General features: G+C 43.6%; 6 protein-coding genes across 6 annotated transcripts; 4 read left to right on the plus strand and 2 right to left on the minus strand.

Annotated features, from left to right (window-relative positions):
* Positions 1-843: 843 nt before the first annotated feature.
* Bfra_011575 (putative c6 zinc finger protein) lies at positions 844-2,995 on the minus strand (the record flags this gene model as incomplete). Its single annotated transcript, XM_037341902.1, has 2 exons — positions 844-2,094; positions 2,675-2,995. 2 exons carry the CDS (start codon positions 2,993-2,995, stop codon positions 844-846), a joined length of 1,572 nt encoding a protein of 523 aa, XP_037187982.1.
* A 1,170-nt stretch (positions 2,996-4,165) lies between these two features.
* Positions 4,166-5,890, plus strand: Bfra_011576 (putative chalcone synthase c protein; the record flags this gene model as incomplete). The annotated part of the gene is made up of 3 exons (XM_037341903.1): positions 4,166-4,335; positions 4,466-5,106; positions 5,202-5,890. 3 exons carry the CDS (start codon positions 4,166-4,168, stop codon positions 5,888-5,890), a joined length of 1,500 nt encoding a protein of 499 aa, XP_037187983.1.
* Positions 5,891-6,449: 559 nt separating this feature from the next.
* On the minus strand, positions 6,450-7,952 carry Bfra_011577 (putative cellular morphogenesis protein; the record flags this gene model as incomplete). Its single annotated transcript, XM_037341904.1, has 1 exon — positions 6,450-7,952. The coding sequence occupies one exon, from the start codon at positions 7,950-7,952 to the stop codon at positions 6,450-6,452; it is 1,503 nt and encodes a 500-aa protein (XP_037187984.1).
* A 432-nt stretch (positions 7,953-8,384) lies between these two features.
* Bfra_011578 (putative short chain dehydrogenase reductase family protein) lies at positions 8,385-9,353 on the plus strand (the record flags this gene model as incomplete). Its single annotated transcript, XM_037341905.1, has 3 exons — positions 8,385-8,463; positions 8,517-9,095; positions 9,154-9,353. 3 exons carry the CDS (start codon positions 8,385-8,387, stop codon positions 9,351-9,353), a joined length of 858 nt encoding a protein of 285 aa, XP_037187985.1.
* Positions 9,354-13,103: 3,750 nt separating this feature from the next.
* Positions 13,104-14,768, plus strand: Bfra_011579 (putative cellobiohydrolase i-i protein; the record flags this gene model as incomplete). The annotated part of the gene is made up of 3 exons (XM_037341906.1): positions 13,104-13,643; positions 13,698-13,769; positions 13,830-14,768. The coding sequence occupies 3 exons, from the start codon at positions 13,104-13,106 to the stop codon at positions 14,766-14,768; spliced, it is 1,551 nt and encodes a 516-aa protein (XP_037187986.1).
* Positions 14,769-17,273: 2,505 nt separating this feature from the next.
* On the plus strand, positions 17,274-17,954 carry Bfra_011580 (uncharacterized protein; the record flags this gene model as incomplete). Its single annotated transcript, XM_037341907.1, has 1 exon — positions 17,274-17,954. The coding sequence occupies one exon, from the start codon at positions 17,274-17,276 to the stop codon at positions 17,952-17,954; it is 681 nt and encodes a 226-aa protein (XP_037187987.1).
* Positions 17,955-18,404: the final 450 nt, after the last annotated feature.

Raw genomic sequence — 18,404 nt, forward strand, 5'->3', positions numbered from 1 at the left:
TGTTTATGTTAAAGAGATGAAATGAAAAGTATCTTTGGATCAAATCATCCAAGCTCTCTGTGTAAAAAATTGTCTGAATTGTTTTCATGAAACGAGGAGAAGGCTGAAGTGCTGACTGCCCAAAGCCTCATGTTACCCATCTTTCGTTTGCTCACCAATAACGGCCGATGGGTAAACACCCACTTGCCCGAAGTAGCATCTTACATCTCGAGAATACAAGGATCAATGAAGCGTGGTAAAAGAAGATACATTTTGTTTTGAGCGACGTGTAAATAAATGAGTTGTAGGATTCTTGGAGGTTAATGTAGCTTTGAGGAGGGGAAATAGGTACATAGCATCTGAATCTGTGCGTCAAGAAGTCTGATTCTCAGAATTAATATCACATGACTATCATGTGATGGCGAACCTACCATGTCCGGTGGCTCTAGAAGGTCCCGGATCGGAAGTCAGAAACTTCACATCGATGTACCCGGGGCCAAAAGGGCACACTTCGTGCACCTCTTCCCTCCCCTCGTAAATGTGCAGTTGATCAAAATCACTATAATCTATGATCAGCTTACTTGAGCTTGGGATTTTTTCATATGATTTGAACCCAGCCAAACTATTAATGGTTGTGAACTGTGGCCTAAAACCCTTTCACTATTACTTACGGTACTTCGTACTGACATAGTACCTAGTCTCAGGCATGTTGAAGATCTTCGTATTTGCAAATCACCTGGGCTTCCCCTCCCCTTACAGTCTTCGGACAGATTGCCCACGCAATCCGATGTTAGTGCAGATTGCTCTTAGAGCTTAGAGATTCTTGAGCGAACGATTATGCTGGTAAACGGTATAAATCATTCCCTAACCCCTAGCCAACGCCTCACCAATCCCAAAGTCTATAAACTCCCCGCCCTCAATCTCTCTCCTAGCCCACTCCATCCTCCTATTCCATACCTCATCACTTTCATATGCATATCTCATTCCCTCCCAATCATTTTCCACCGCTCCTGCCATCCACCACAAACGTTTCTCATGATCTGCTCTCCTTACCAACATCAAAAAATAACCCACTATACCCATCATCCTCAAATCTTTCTCCCTTAACAATTCCACGAATCTTGGGGGTACCAATGCCGGGAATTTAAGAATAAACTTAGTGATTTCGCCTCCGCCGAGGATGTTTAGATACTTGACGCAAAGAGCATAGGTTTTATAATCCGGAGCATCAAGCGGCAAATCGTCGAGGAGAAAATTGAATGTCGTAGGATAATCGTTATCGGGATCCGGCGACGTTTCATTCTGTAGAATGACCCTAAAATTGGCTTCTTCCCATTCAAAAAGTGTTCTCATGCCTTCGTTTTGAACATATGTTGCGGCTAAGTTTATCATATCCTTGAGACTTTTCATGGGGACGAACCAATGGAGTGGTACTCTACATGTTTCTCTGTGTCGTTCTGTATTGCTGCTGGAAGAGAGCGCTGAATTATGAGCTTGATTAAGGAATTTTTGACTTCCCGTAGCATGATACGTGATGAACAAACAAGATCCCAGAACTGCATCGGCTGTCTTTTCCGTAACACCCTCCTCGATGATTAATTTTCGATGTGTAGCAATAGCTAACCCCATATAATGATGACTCGCTTTTATCACTTCTCTCTCTGACTTACTTTCCGGTATTGTACTGGTAGGAAAAGCAGAAGAAGACGATGAAAATGAACTCCGGAGATGAAATGCTGAAACACCCAACAAAGCTTCCATTACTGAACGATGACGACAAGCGAGCTGAATGATCCATAGCGATATGTTGCATGCAGAAAATAATTGAGGAACATCGGTGATATTTATGAAGTGTTGAAATAGGCGGAACTCGAGTGCTTCGTCTACTCCTGACACGGTAGTGGAAATGGAAGTCGGGAAGTAGAAAGAAATGGGATTGCGTGGGACAGGACGCGAGAAATAAGCATTTCGTCGCGCGACAGTCGCTGTAGTAGGAAGAGGTAACTTCTTTGTGGGAAGTATTTGAAGCGTGGGATGATTGAGAGGTAAGAACATATATTCACATTGTATGCTATGCCTCGAACAATTTGTACATGTTGGTTTAGTTTCATCGCACTAGGGACGCTATTAGAATCGGGGATTGGCGGTGTTATTGATCAAAAATGGGGGTTCAAACCTTTAATCGCCTTGTCTTGCAGCTTTTGCACCCATACCTAGACTTTCTATGGGGTCGTCTTGTCGCTTCTTTGGGATTTGAAGACGCCATATTGATTAGATGAAGTCGCAAAGTGGTCTAGAGATTGTAAACTCATTGTAAGACAGCCAATGAAGGGGTGATGGGTACGAGATATCAAACCATATCTTACGTGATTTCTCATTGGTGGATAGCCAAAGGTGGAGAACAAGCACTGTGGCTTCATAAGCAATAAATCAACAGGCCAAATTGCAGAAAGCTGTAATCTCAAAACACTGGAAGCATTCTTGTCTTTCAATGGCACCCTGCAAATTTACCCAGTATATATTCATGGGTTGTATTCCCATACATCTCAGAAATGATAGATGGACCGCGAGAGGAACCCATCCGAATCTCCGGACAAATAATCAAAGTAACCCTTTAAAATCATCTCTTCCTTCTCCGTGATAGGAATAGCCTCAAAAGACCTGCACAACACACAAAATGCACAAACAAATGCACCCCAGGACCTCCCAAACCCTTCACCCCCTTTCCAAATCCTTCTCCCGTGACAATCCTACCTCCAGCTCTAATAGCAGGAGCAACATGATACAACGACAAAGCACCCGCGACATTACGACTTGTCCTATCGACAGATCGCGAAGCGAATATAATTGAGATGAGACATGAAACGAAAAGGAGCGTCGCGTATTGTTGGATGATGGTGTGAGCTTGTGGTGCTGGGATGGAAAGTTGAGATGAAGGGTTGAGGAAGAAGTTTACGGAGGCGGGAATTTCGATGAGGGTGTGGAGGATAAAAGGGAGACGTTGGATGCGAGACATTGTTACTTGAAGCGTGGATACAGGAATGTACGTTGAGGGAGAACATAGAGGGTATCCAGTACACTTCTGGAAAACACTAATCATCTTTTTCGAATGATATTTTTACATAAGCGAAACTCCACCCACAGCGAAGCTTGAATTCGGTTCAAAGTTCAGACTGATATCAAGCGGGGCGCTAAATAGATCTACACTACATAACCTCTCAGACGATCAACCTACTTGTAACGATATGTGTTGTCGAATTCCCTGCTTTCCCGCTGGACTTGCGCATCTTCCGAGATCTGATGGTCGAGCTCGAGCTATAGATTGCTTTTTTCAAGATAGCACACGCAACTCGGCAATGATTGTTTCGAAAGAGGAAATGTCGAATGTTGATTACATGATTAGATGAGGATGTCGCTTTTTTCATCTTGGGTATCTATGATGCTTCTATTGATCGTCCAGATTGTCTTTTCACTCATGAGGTAATGGTTGCGAGTCCCTAGATACTATTATTCGCTTGCTTACCTCTCCGTTGCTATTGTAAGAGCTACCCTTGTCGAAACGACTCAGTGACATACGCAGTAGCCACTCTCGATCCACTACGGTCGGTTTGCATGGATCAAAAAGATAATTCGGATGAGAATTTCTTAATCGAGTTGCATGGTTGAGAAATGGAATCATTTTGATTGGCATGTGAGAAATCGATAGTATATTGTTCCGTTATCTGATTTTTCCTTCAAGTATCTATCTGATAGCAATAATAAATCCTCATCCAAATTGCATCTCAATAAATTCAAGGAACTAGGTATCGGAAATCTACTTGGCAGTAAGGTTCTCATAAGCCATATATCCTCACGTTCTTCTCCCATCTCACATCAAGGGACCTACTCGTATGCACAAGGCTGGTCAGCTATTTTGATACATCTCACGCCCCAACCTCGGCTTTCCTTTTATCCTTTACCTCATCAGGGTAAGATACCTGGTGTGTACTCTACTTCCCTGCTTTACAAGTTACAAGTCACAACTATTTTATATTATAAGCTGTTAAGTATACTCATACAATCACACTCTTTAGATACTTCTATCTTTTGTTTTCACACCACACGCTCGTTCAATAACAGCCACCAATTCTGGCATTGTATTCTCTGACAAAATTTTAAGATAATTTCACATCCACACCTCTCAACCATGTCGAACAACACGGAAGGGCAAAACGCCCAACAACAATCTACCACTCAAAATGGATTCGGGAATCTCAATCTTTCAATCGTTGGATTGGGAGTCGAATACCCTCCATTTCTACTGGCACCTGCAGATTTAGATACTCTAACCAAACGTCACTATCCGGACTCTCCAGCGTAAGTTTTCCCTTTCTCTATTTCTCCCCTCCTCTCTCAATCCCTCTCAATCCCCCTCAAGTCCTGAAGGCCCAGTGTTCAATGCTCTCTACAACACGCCTCATACCTCACACTAACCCTCAATTCTTAGAATGAAAAAAGTCTGCACAATCAACAATTTCACCGGCATCGAAACCCGCTCCGCAATCGGTACCGTCGACCACCCCATGGCGAACATGGATCGCGCCCCCACAATCACCGAACTGTGTTCCATCTTCCTCAAAGACGGCGTTGCCCTCGCCGTAACCGCCTGTCGCAAAGCTCTCCACGAAGCCCATCTCCATCCCTCCGACATCACCCACGTAGTCAGCACAACATGTACCAATAGCGCTAATCCCGGGTACGATCATTTCGTGTGCAAAGCTTTAGGAATAACACAACCGGTTGAAAAAGTTCTGCTCCACGGAATTGGATGCAGCGGTGGTTTGGCAAGTTTACGAACCGCGGCAAACTTGGCATTGGGACATAGTTTCCGAGGGAAAAAAGCAAGAGTTTTGGTCATGGCGTTGGAAATTAGTTCTTTATTGGTAAGAAGTGAATTGGATAGTGTACATGAATTGCAAGAGACGAGAATTGGTGTCACGCTCTTTAGCGATTGTGCCAGTGCGTGTGTACTCAGTAATGGGATTGGTGGGACGGGAGAGGAGGAAAGTGTTTATGATTTGTTGGGATGGGAACACAAGATGATTCCAGATACTGAACATGATCTAGGGTTTGATGTTGATCCGCTTGGTATGTTGATATTACTTTTTCCGAGTCCTATATTCACCCCGATTTTTGGTGCCACACTTTCGAGCAAGACAGCTAATTTCAATCCCCATAAACAGGTTGGAAAGTAATCCTCTCTCCACGCGTCCCTAAACTCGCCGCCGAAGCCGTCTCACCCAGCTACCATTCCCTGATTTCCAATCTCCCCTCCCTCCCCTCCGAATACCGCAGTCCCTCTGACTTCGACTGGGCACTTCACCCCGGCGGCGCCACCATTCTCACCGGCGTCGAAAAAGCCATGTCTATCTCCCCCGAACACATGAGAGCCTCCTACGATACCTACATGAAACACGGCAATTCCTCCAGCGCCACAATTTTTAGCGTTCTAGATCGTTTACGCTGTAAAGACATGGATGGTCTTACACCCAATAGCAGAGGACCCAAAGAAATGATCGTAGGCTGTGCATTCGGTCCTGGTATCGCGGTGGAAATGTGCATGTTGAAGAGGAATTTACATCATGTGAAACGAGAGTGGGATGGCGGGGTACAGAGCGGGGTAGGTGGGGAAGTTACACCGCCTTTGACGGAGAGTGAGGGGACGAGGAGTGTGAGTGGGAGTGAGGGCGAGGTGGAAGTAGAGGATTTGCAGAAGGTGAAAGAGGAAGGGGAGAAGTTGGATCGGAAATTGAAGATGGTGGAGCCGGGGGTTTTGGAACAAAATGCAAAGCTGGGGGAACAGGGGAAGGAAAATGAGAATGAGACATTGGATAGTTTGGAGGAGGCGATGGATGGGGTCGAGCTGGATTGAGTGATGGGGAATGAGTAATGCGGAAAATAATTATGATGGGAAGTTTGGATGATATATAAGATGCATGGGTAACGAATAAGCTGATTGGGTTTTGGGGGGGGGGCGGCTTATAGCATATCAGAGTCAGAGACAATGAATATTAGACTGCCGACAGCGCGTAGATAGACTGATGTCTTGAAATAGACTTCTTTACAGCGTGCGAGTATATAGAATATTGCGATGCGAAGTAGGTTTTGGAGATTAAATTTCTGGAGTTTAGATTCTTCTCCTTGCTGGAGAGTATAGCGATATCTATGAGAGGGCTAGGGGGTGTAATGATTGGTACCTCTTCATGAAATTATAGATGAGATGAGAGGAGAGGAGAGGTGGTGGTAGAGATACATTGAATTCTATTCTCTCGAATTCATCTTTCTTTTTCTCTTTGCTTTACTTGGATAGGTAATAACAATATATCGTAATCCACATGGGGTATTTTATACTTGCTATTATATCGATATCAATACACGCCATACAACTCATCCCACTATGATAACTACTCTCCCCTCTCTCCTCTCTCTCCCTAATCAAACACAACCTTCTTTCCACTAAAAGTCGCCTTGGCCTTCTCATCCTTCGCCTTCTTCGCCGCCTCCCAACTAGGATGCAAAACGCCCACATCATCTCTCGTCTTGACCTTCTCTCTCGGCTTCACTTGCATCATATTCGCATTATCTTTGTCATTTCTAAAATCGCCTCGTTTGCCTTTACTCAGATCTCTAGCCTTTCTCCCGCTCTTTTCCGCACGCTTTATTTCGCGTTCTTGTTCGACCGAGAGCCCGCCCGCCGCAATGTGTTTTGCGCCTTTGCCGAATTTTTTCTCCCAAAGTGCTTGTCGGGCTTTTTGGCCCATGCGGTTTTTCCGTACGACGGGTTTCATGTCGGTGTCGGAGAGGGAGGAGGCAGATTCGGAACCGGACCAGTAGCCCCCCATGAGGGTGGGGAGGAAGGTGCTGTTTTTTGTGGATTCGGTGGGAGTGGTGGTTGATTTTTTGGGTTTTTTTAGTTTAGGTTGGGGTTCTGGGGAGGGGGAAGGGGAGGGAGAAAGTTTGCGACGGGGGATGGATGGTTGGTCATCTTCTGAGTCGGAGAGGGAGATTGAGGGGACGGGGGATGGTGATCGTGATGGGTTCGGTGAGAGGGAGAGGGAGAGGCGTGGATTTGATTTCGAGGTTGAAGGATTTTTCTCCAAGTATTCTTTTTCGTCGAATGATTCTTCGTCTGACGATGCGCCTAGTAGAGCGTCGTATCTTGAAAGTGTTTCTTCGTCCATTGATTCGCCTCCTTCATTATCCTCATCATCTTCAGAATCATCTTCGTCTTCGTCGTCGCCAGGTGAATCAAACCCTTCCCAAGAATCCTCTTCATTCTTTTTCTTTGACAATTTTTGCATCGTGTTTTCCATATCGACATCACTATCATCGCCCTCATCTTGCGCCGTCTTCTTCGAGTTCTTCTTCGAATCTTCCTTCACTTTCTCCTTAACCTTATCTTTCCCCTTCTTTCCCTTATCCATAACCGGCGCCGGTATTCCCATACTCATATAACTCCCCCTAATCACCCCCTCCCAAACACTCTTCACATTCTTGAAATTCCACATCCCACTAACAACATTATTCCAAATCTTCACATCCTCCTCTCCCTTCTCTCCTTCCCATCCCTTCACCCCTTCACCATTCTGTCCCCATCCCGGAGGCAAAAAGCCACTCTCACTCATAACTTTTATTTTCCCCAGTCCCCTTGCCAATCGCTGTTCCGTAACTTTATCCAAATCCATAGTTTTCAACGCTTCAATTTCTTTTCGTATCCGCGCCATTTGCGCCGCATCGCTTGCTTTAGTCGCATTTGTCAAACGTTTCCCGAGTCGTTGTCTTTCAAACCCTTTTGCGGTTTTGAGTGCGCTGCGAAGTTGTTTGCGGGCGGAGATGAGATGGATATTGAAGTCATTTTGACGGGAATTGCGTACGCGGTCGGTCGAGGGAAGAGAATCGTCCTGATCGGCAGAAGAGCGCTTACGTTTAGGCATTGTTTGTTATATTCTGAGTCAATTGCGAAGGAATTGAGGTTTTTGATATGGAAAATATACACTGAGATTGAATTGGGTGAAATAAATAATTTTGGAGCGCAGAAAATTAGTGCAAGATGGAGAGCTCAAAATTAAAGCAGGGTTCCGTTCACCGCTCTCGCTTCTGGTGGGATTGTGGGCAGAATGAAAAAGGTTTCATTCGCCAGGTCGGGAAGTGGGGGTTGCGCCGGGAAGTGGAGTGTAACGGTTGATGATTAGTGAGCGAACGCCCTTTAATTGAACGATGTTATTGAGGGACAATTAAGTATAAATGATAGCATGAACGGTTATCATATATACTTTCTTTTATCTAGCTACCTGATATATCATTGTTGGATTAGCAAGTTCTGAGTTGCTTATATCATATCATACCGCATCATACCAAATAACAACATGGCGACCTCATCAATCCAAGCAGCTAATTTATTCAATGTCAAAGGACTCGTAGCTGTCGTCACTGGCGGCGGTAGTGGTATAGTTTCTCCAACTCAACTAGGTGCCTACCTCTCTAACGTCAAGTTCTAGGTATTGGTCTAATGATGACCCGTGCTCTCGCTCTTAACGGTGCCGAGAAAGTATACATCATTGGTCGTCGAAAAGAAGTTCTTGAATCCGCAGCATCTTCCGTAGATACCGGCAATATCATTCCAATCGTCGGTGATGTAACCGATAAAGAAGCCGTAGCTTCTATCGTTTCGAAGATCGAGTCCGAAGTAGGATATATTAATGTTTTAATCGCCAATTCCGGTATTGCTGGTCCTCAGGCTACAAAACCCATTACCCCATCTTCTTCAGTATCTGAATTTGCTTCCTCGTGGGGAAGTGCTAGCATGGAGGAAATGACAAAGACTTTCGAGTTGAATACTGTAGCTGTTTTCTCTTGTATTATGGCTTTCTTGAATTTGTTGGATAAAGGAAATAAGAAAGGCAATGTCGAGCAGAAGAGTCAAGTTGTTGCTACCAGTTCTATTGGTGGTTTCAACCGAAAAGCACCTGGTGGAATCATCTACGGTCAAAGCAAAGCTGCGACTACACATCTGATGAAACAATTATCTACACAATTAGCACCGTATGAAATCAGGTGTAATACTATTGCCCCCGGATGTAAGTTTTCAGAATCTTTCCGATGCATATCCCTAAGAATAATGCTAATCGAGTTTAGTATTTCCATCTGAAATGGCCGCCGGGCTAATTGGTGATGGAGTCTTTGCTAAAGATCAGATTCCGTTACAGAGAGCAGGCACGGAAGAAGATATGGCAGGATGTATCCTCTTTTTGACATCAAGAGCTGGTGCTTATTGTACTCACGCAGTCATTGTGGTTGATGGAGGACGATTGAGCGTCATGCCCAGTACTTGGTAGACCAGATACAGACGAGTGTATAGGGAAATCTAAAAGGCCATTTTGATGAAAGCAAAACTTTCTTGGTCTTATTGTAGGGCGGTTGCAATGGTGCCTGCAGATTATTGCTGGACAGGCATCGTTGCTGGAATCAGTTGTCTCTTCAAATTCTTGTTGTGATATCATTTTCAAGAATTCAAGAGAGAGCGATACTTACTATTGTATCTCATTAAAAAAGTCAAAAAATACCTATGTTTCTCACAAGCTTAATCAGCAGCTGTCTCTCAATACTGTTGTAGTAGTATAATTATTCATGCTCTAGAGTGTTGTGAGGGGCGAAATCAGTTTTCCAAGATAAAAAAAACCTTCATAAGAAGTTATACTTGAATTGAGTGTAGGAGGAACACGCATTCACTTAACTTACTTATTCTCCCATCTAACATTTCAGAACTCATCCTCACGGTTACTCTCATGACACGACATAGACTCAACGATAGCATCTCACTTTCACTTTTTCTCTCCTCACTCCAATGATTGCTGCATCACTATCGTCCCATGGGGAAAAAGTAGTATCACGAAGACTAGAGATCTTAAACACTCGAAAGAGTAGAGCTAATGGTAGGAACCCCATAAGACTAGTCCAAATCATTGAAAATCATTCTATCATGTCGTTTCGCTTCATCAGTCGAGAGAAGCATAATGCTTTCCCGATCACATTTCTGTTACACCAATACCTTATCGGTGTGACACTACAGCAAATTCGCCCCAGCATTTTGCCTTGTGTAATGGGACACCACCATATGTCCGTCCCAAAAAATTGCACTGTTTTAATGTGACTTCATCTAATATCGTCTCACTTAAACCGACCAAATGACAGTAGTATAGTAAATACCAGATTCTTTGTGTTGAGTTAGAAAAAGGGAAAATGCAGTGATACATATTTGAAAGACATTTTCAAATACGCCGGATATACAACGATAGAAGTTTACCGTCAACAATTGACTGATGACCTCATCTCGAGCAGCTAGAGGTACAAAATGACACAAGGGAACAAATGTCTGCTTGAACGAGAAAAAGGCAAATGTATGTTCAAACATTCTAGTAAACAATAACAATAACGAAATAACTGGGATAATATAATGAAAAGTCGACAGATGCCTAGACGTGTAATCAATCTTTCGAACCCGCTCGAACCCGCACGCGTTGGGTACCGTAAACGTATTTACGACAACACATATACCGCAAACGACTATGCTGAAAAGACGGCGACAATCAAGATAAAGGCGACAGAAATTGAGACTTGCAACAAAATAAGGGCGTGTTCTTCGTGAAGCATGTGCATTCACGATCTGCGTAAGATTGTGCAGTCAATCACTACTTACACCATAACGCCTTCGAAGAAATGCCTTTGTCGACTTTTGAATAACAAATGGTATAAGAAGAATATGAAGTGTTTTGTGTGTTCCCTCACATTCCATGAGTCTCTTTAATGAAAATAAAATCTTTCTCCAAATCCCGATAAAAAATGAAGTAGAAGAAGTTCAAAGAATACGAATAAATGATCAACAAACATGAGCGTGAGGAGGAAAAAGAAAACATAAGGGAAAGGGATGTATTGAAAGAGTACCGATTAATTGTCCATTCGGGTGCAGATGCCGACACAAGCCGCCAAACCCATTATCCAGCTTACGCCAAATACACGAATGTCAACCCCAGATTCTCATTCGGTGCCTGACATGATATTCACATCTAGCTCCACGCGCAGCTTCGTGAGATCTGCAGCTCAAAGCTATCGGCTCAACGTATCGGTTGCTGCTGCCGAAAAAGTGCAAGTGGCGTTGGTTACCAGAAGATAGATGTGGTTATCTAGACCGTTGATTAATTCTTGGCTCTGATCGAGAAGGATTTCATAGACGTCAGTATAGACCCTTCAAAATGAAAGATAGGAATGCGGGTATCCCGAGCCGAATGTGATCGCTGGCAAGAGTCGACAGCTATGTGTAGTAGAGCAGGTGATATGCTTGGCAGGGTCCTATTCCTTGTTCATAGGTACTTCCGTAGCGCTGGAGGATGAAGAAATTCTGATGAGAATCCAACCCCTATTGTGATAAGAAAGCTCTTGGCACGCATTCAATAGTCCTGCCAGATGAGATACATTTCGTTTATTTTTCTGGCATCGTTTCTGGTCTGAGAATCGGAGTAATTGGCTCGTCACGAGAGCAAAGAGGACCCGATAAGATTCTTCAGCATTCTACCTCGGTAGATATATCTATGTTGAGCTAGAGTAGGTTGACAGTGTGGCTTTGAATTGTAACATGATTGGTTGTGAGCAGATGTTACTGACACTGGGTGAAAGTTGGGTACTCATTCTGACCTTAATTTACTCCACTGGAACTCACTCTCCGTAAAAATGTGATATAATCCACTTTTTAAAGTACCTTTGTACTAGATTGATAGAAAAAATGAACCGTGACTTCTTGCCAAGCATTTCGCCTCCGAACTTTAGTCGATTGATGTGTATATTAAGGTACATCCGAGGCGGCTCGCCGGTCCGCTGGTAGGCGCTTACATGAAAAGCTAAATAGAATCCACAATTAGCCTCTCAACTGTCGATAACTCGGGGCAGTGCAAAACCATCATGAAAGTAATATTTGATATCACTGTTTAGCATTGATGGATGCATTATGCACCTCAAAGAATGTATCGAATTTAAGATAACAAGGATTCAAGGACAATCATCAATTGGTGATCTTTAAAATGCAATTTCCACATGGTAAAAATCTGTATCGGACAGATGGCGGCACATGGGTGCGTGCTGTGGCACTTCGGAAGTTCCATTTAGCCTATTTGGCGACTTTCTAGATCCGCAGTTCGTTTGGAACATAGGCGGTAGATGAATTAGTTTCTCCCCGCATAATCCGAAGTGACGCCCAATAATCTACAGATAACTATACGGGGACCCCACAATATGTCAGGGAAAATGTGGGGAGGCTCGATGCAGAATCTGAGGTGTCGTTTTCAGCGGTTGTGGTCTGGTATATCCCGGATAATTAATTAAGCTTATTGGCGTCCCCGGATTATCTGGATCATATGCAAGCAAATCTCCACAACGATGAGCATTATTGGATCATCTTACAAAAAACTGTCTATTGTATTGTAAGATCCTGCTTATCACCAGACGTCAATTTTGCTAAGTCTAGCGAAACGGATAAACTCAAATAATCCTAGCATTGTCGCCGTGATAACAGCCATAATCGAGTCCGGGAATAAATCCTAATAGTAAATTAGCATTTTACGAAAGCCGAGGTGTCTCAATTGTGAAAGCGGCGATGTTCAAATGTTAATCAATCTACAAACCATGCATATTTGCTCCGTACTGAGTAACTTCGCCATTACTTTTTTCCCTTGCGGATACATTTCCTCCGCTCCGAATATGATTGCTGATCCTGCAGCAAATATCCGTGATTAACACGGGCTTGGGCAGCTGTTAGAGCCATCCCTCAACATAGGAGTTGAGTGAGTAGAGCAAATTATACGCCAAATCATTTTTCTGCAATACTCAGCTGCCTTGATTGACCGGCTGTCTGCCCGTACTTCCATATTCATCGATTGCCTCTGAAGATCTCAGTTAGTAAATTATGAGAATGGACTTGATGAAGTACATCCAGCGTGATGAGAATATCTTGGCAAAAATGAAGACTATATAATGGATCTGTCCTCGCTGTCAGTAATTCTACATCTTTCAAACACAATCATCAACATCCATTCAAAATGATTTCGAAAGTACTTGCCTTCACTTCTCTTCTAGCGGCCGCCCGCGCACAACAAGTCGGGACGCTTACCACAGAGACGCACCCGGCCCTCAGTGTCAGTCAATGTACTGCTAGCGGTTGTACTACCTCCAGTCAGTCAATTGTCGTCGACGCCAACTGGAGATGGCTTCACTCGACCACTGGTTCCACCAATTGCTACACAGGCAATACTTGGGATAAAACCCTTTGCCCCGATGGAGTAACTTGCGCTGCAAATTGTGCTTTGGATGGTGCGGATTATTCTGGAGTTTATGGAATCACCACAAGTGGCAATTCGCTCAAACTCAACTTCGTCACCAAGGGTGCAAACACCAACGTTGGCTCTCGTACCTATTTGATGGCTGCTGGATCGACAACGCAATACCAGTTGCTTAAGCTTTTGAATCAAGAATTCACATTCGATGTTGACGTTTCGAACCTTCCATGTGGTCTTAACGGTGCCTTGTACTTTTCTGCAATGGATGCTGATGGAGGATTATCCCGTTTCCCAACCAATAAGGTACTTCAAGAACTAAATCCCCAGTCGAGAAATAATGCTAATTATTATCAATAGGCTGGTGCCAAATACGGTACAGGTTACTGTGATGCTCAATGTCCACAGGACATCAAATTCATCAACGGCGTAGTAAGTATTTGATTCTCTTTGTATTCTTCGAACGTCCACCATATTCTAACAGTATCGCAGGCAAACTCTGTAGGCTGGACTCCATCTAGTAATGATGTCAATGCTGGTGCAGGACAATATGGTTCATGCTGTACCGAAATGGATATTTGGGAAGCCAACAAGATCTCTGCCGCTTACACTCCTCATCCATGTTCTGTCGACGCACAGACTCGTTGCACTGGGACCGATTGCGGCATTGGAGCAAGATACTCTTCTCTGTGCGATGCTGATGGTTGTGACTTCAACTCTTACCGCCAAGGTAACACCTCATTCTATGGTCCAGGTCTTAAGGTAGATACCAGCAAAGTTTTCACCGTTGTAACCCAATTCATCACCAACGATGGAACAGCTTCAGGTACCTTGAAGGAAATCCGACGATTCTATGTTCAAAATGGAGTCGTGGTACCAAACTCGCAATCTACAATTGCTGGAGTTCCAGGAAACTCTATCACCGACTCTTTCTGTGCTGCACAAAAGACTGCTTTTGGCGACACCAACGAATTTGCTATTAAGGGAGGTCTTGCCACAATGAGCAAAGCTTTGGCAAAGGGTATGGTACTTGTCATGTCCATCTGGGATGACCATACCGCCAACATGTTGTGGCTCGATGCTCCTTACCCACCAACCAAGTCCCCAAGCGCTGCAGGTGTCACTAGAGGATCATGCAGTGCTACTTCAGGTAGCCCAGTTGATGTTGAAGCCAATTCTCCAGGTTCTTCCGTCACCTTCTCTAACATCAAGTGGGGTCCCATCAACTCTACCTACACTGGTGGAAGTGGTTCCGTCCCAACGGTTCCAGGCACTACAACCTCAAGCTCGGCACCAGCATCAACTCCAACTTCTGGAGCTGGTGTTGCCAAGTATGGCCAATGTGGAGGTACTGGATGGACCGGAGCTACCGCCTGCGTTTCTGGCACCACCTGTGTTGTAGTGAACCCTTACTACTACCAATGCCAATAGATTGTTTCCCTCAGGAACAATTAGGTCTTCAACCTGAGCCGATAATCTCCACAAGTCTGTACATAGGATCGGCTAAATGCTGACCATTCATCTTCTTTCATGTATTTAGTTGTTGACAATTTGAAGTTGTAAGTCAAGACGGGAAAACAGAAGCAGGAAACATATGGGGGTATAAGAATGTCAATCGTTTACACAAAACCTTCATTAAAAAAATCCAATCTTCCAATTTGACCTCCATCAGTGAGTCTTCGTGAATGATACAATTGATGTGGTGGATGAAGTCATGATAGTAATTTTTACATCCGCCAATAGTGCACGTGCTGTGATGTTTGCTTATATAATCGAGAAATTTGTTAAATTTCTCAAGGCCTAAGCAGTATTTCACAACTCACACTTTTAACAGACATACCTCCAGCAATCAATGTAACCTTTTATAAAGAGACAATATCTCATTAAGAAGCGATAATCATATTGTACATTAATGCCCACTCGATTGTCTATAACAGCCAAAAATCCGATATGCTCATGTCCACAATCTGTCCAAAATGTGAGATGATACTTCTCAATTTTCCGCAAGCACGGCTTGACCAGGCGGCCAGTGTCCCGTGCAAATAGACTGTCAAATTGCAAAATCTGAAGATCATAGCTACGAGAAAGATCCAAGAGTTTGAAGGGTTCTAGCAGAAGAAAATTATGTGGCAATACTTCGCTCCACTCGAATGCTTATCCTACGGCAGATGATATTCGTGTGTTGAGAAATGTGGCCTCGGAACCTGTCAATGTGAGGTTTCGCACAAATACCATCACCCTGAAAAAGCAATCGTCCATCGAAAAATAATCAACTGTTTCTGCGAGAACTGGTTTGGAAACATCCCAGCTAAATGAATTGACTAAAGGACATACAAAAAATGATGGTAATGGGCAAAAATTGATCTCTACGCATGCAAAAGCTATGTCAAGTACCAACTCGCTGTTTTTACCAGATTATGCAGAGCTGAACATATCTTTTTGTACTTCTAGACCTATTCTCCAGCTCTTTGTCATATATACAATCTGAACACTTTAATCGGAATGGATTGCGAGTTAATTTGCGATAATTTTGCCAGCAGTCGAGAGTTCATCAAGTATGGATGCCCTTGTCGATATTTCGCCAGCGAACTTTCGATACTTGGAATGGGGTTTAACCCATATCAAACTCCAAACTTCAGACTTCAAGGCTATACTCTCCTGTCATACACGAACCCGCCGTTGATTTTCCCCGGGTTATTATTCCAAACTAATAACCACAAGATTCTTTGTTCACGCTCAATAAGGCGACTCCATGTGTCCGATTTTTAGGTCGGATGATCCCCCACCATATTGCCAGTTTAGCTTGCTGTCATTGAAACAATGAAGACTCTCTAAGTCACTGACTGGCGCAATACTATCGCATGGCTATCAACCCCTCAAATTTATGATATTACATTATCGGACGAGGGAAGTTTAATATTAACTTTTCTTTCGAAGCGTCAGTTCACTCTCACCGAGGTCCTTCTTGTCATCTAGATCTTCTTCCCCTGAATTCAGGGTCCAAATTAATTTGGTAGATGACCCCATAAATAACATCCTAGTATGTACTCTTTTGTACTTCTTGTACTTTCTCGTACTTCCACTTCGTTTTCAGGGGATTTTAGCTTACACCGCTCTAGGTCCCTCCTTTCCACTCTCGCCACTGTAACTGTTTCATCCTGATCTGGAACCACAAATAGCCTAGACACAGCCTGCTGATCCAATATCGGCAATCAATATCTGATGTGGATTGCATTCCGGCTAAGACCTCCATTCTCGAACTCTGGAAGAATTCAAAGAACCCTTAAAAATGCTTATCTCCACTAATAATCCACATCTCAAGCTTTCCCCGTCCGTGTCGCCGTATCCGCGTAATACACAGATGTAGCTCACCACATCCACAAATCACAATCTCTCGAATTCACATAAGATGTTGATCCTCTCCACCAAATACGCCCCTCGCCTCGTAAGAAAAATAAAGCAAAAAGACTCAAGATTAGAGGATGACAATGTTATTAATAACACTGAGACGTTGCGTAAACATGGTAAATTAAAGCACCGACTTCCGATGTCATTACGCGGTGCAGGGCTCACTCAGCGGACGATTCCTAGCTGAATCAGGGGAAATGATATTCTCTTCATATGGCACCTTGACAATATTGATGGAACGAGCTCTTACATGGTAAGGTCAATGTAAAGTATATCTTTGAGCCACTCCTCCCAATATATGCCATGGTCTTTTGAATCTGTTCGAAAATTTAGCTCCCTTTATACTTTGATCAATTGACACTTGCATTGATCGATCCGTTTCAGATAACGACGCACCAAACGTGAGATCTACGACTCGAAAATATACAAAATCGATTTTTTTTCTCTAAATTCTCGAAAAAATATCGTCTGAATATTTTATTCAAACTGCTCCCTTTATCAGCACTTCAAATCGACATAAAAATCGAAATGTTTTTCTCACCCTTCATCACTGGCCTCCTCCCAATTCTAGCAGCTACTTCCACACAAATCGAAGCTCCCCAGCATCCCAGCATATTTATTCTCAGCGATCATGCATCCAGTACCTCAGCACTGGGAAATGCCCTCCAAACTTTGGGGTACACACATATTTCCGCCGAAACATTAAACAGTTCGTTACCGCAACTCAGTACTCACACATTTACCGAAATCTCTACGAACGGCGCGTCAAATGAGCTCATGATCCAATACCCAAACACGAAATTTATCGTCCCTGTCTCATCGTCGCGGAAACATGGAGGTGGAGAAATTGATGTAGAGAGAAGACCCTGCGCCAATAGCTGGCTCAATCACTTGGCTACATGGAGTAAATTATCGCAATATACCTCAAACGTTCATGCAGCTATGGACGTCAAGATCGCTCAACCCGAGAAATCAGAATCCGTCACAAACTCGCTCAAGAAGGAAGGAAGATTATTAGAAATTGCTCTCGATGAGCAAGAGAACTATAGAGGCGAGAAATGGTTGAGATTGTGCAAGTTTTTGGATTTGGGTTATAGTGTGGTGGAAAGATTAAATTTGAAGGAATTTCCTTCTTCGATGGGACAGGAGAAGAAAGCGGCGGGATGGGGCGGAATGTGGAGATTGGTCGTGCAGGGGAGTGGTGTTTGAAAGATTGATGGATTTATGAAAAACTTCGATAGACAAAGTCTTGAGCTGGATACAGAAAAATCCGTGGCTAGGATATAAACACGGCTGGTCGACCTACAAATCTCCTGATGTATGCCGATATTCACAATAGATCCGGCAAGGAGAAAAGACCGTCACGTGGTATCCGTCAATCGACACGCGAGAAGAACTCAAGCCAGAAGCTCTGTTACCTCCACGTATACAACAGGCTCGAAAACTCAGTGTCGCGTTCTCTCTTTCTCAAGGGATAGACGGGAGTGCTATTCATGGGGCACTTTAAAGACACATAGCTCTGAAATACCGACAGCGAGCCTTGGCACAACATTAGATTACATAGCTGAATCGAGATACTATACTGCTCATATTCATTCACGACTTTCATTTGTATTCAATACGTGGTGATGCCATTCATTTTACACTGAATATTTCCTA

Source organism: Botrytis fragariae, assembly GCF_013461495.1.
Source record: "Botrytis fragariae strain BVB16 chromosome Unknown tig00000251, whole genome shotgun sequence".
Lineage (NCBI taxonomy): Eukaryota > Fungi > Ascomycota > Leotiomycetes > Helotiales > Sclerotiniaceae > Botrytis > Botrytis fragariae.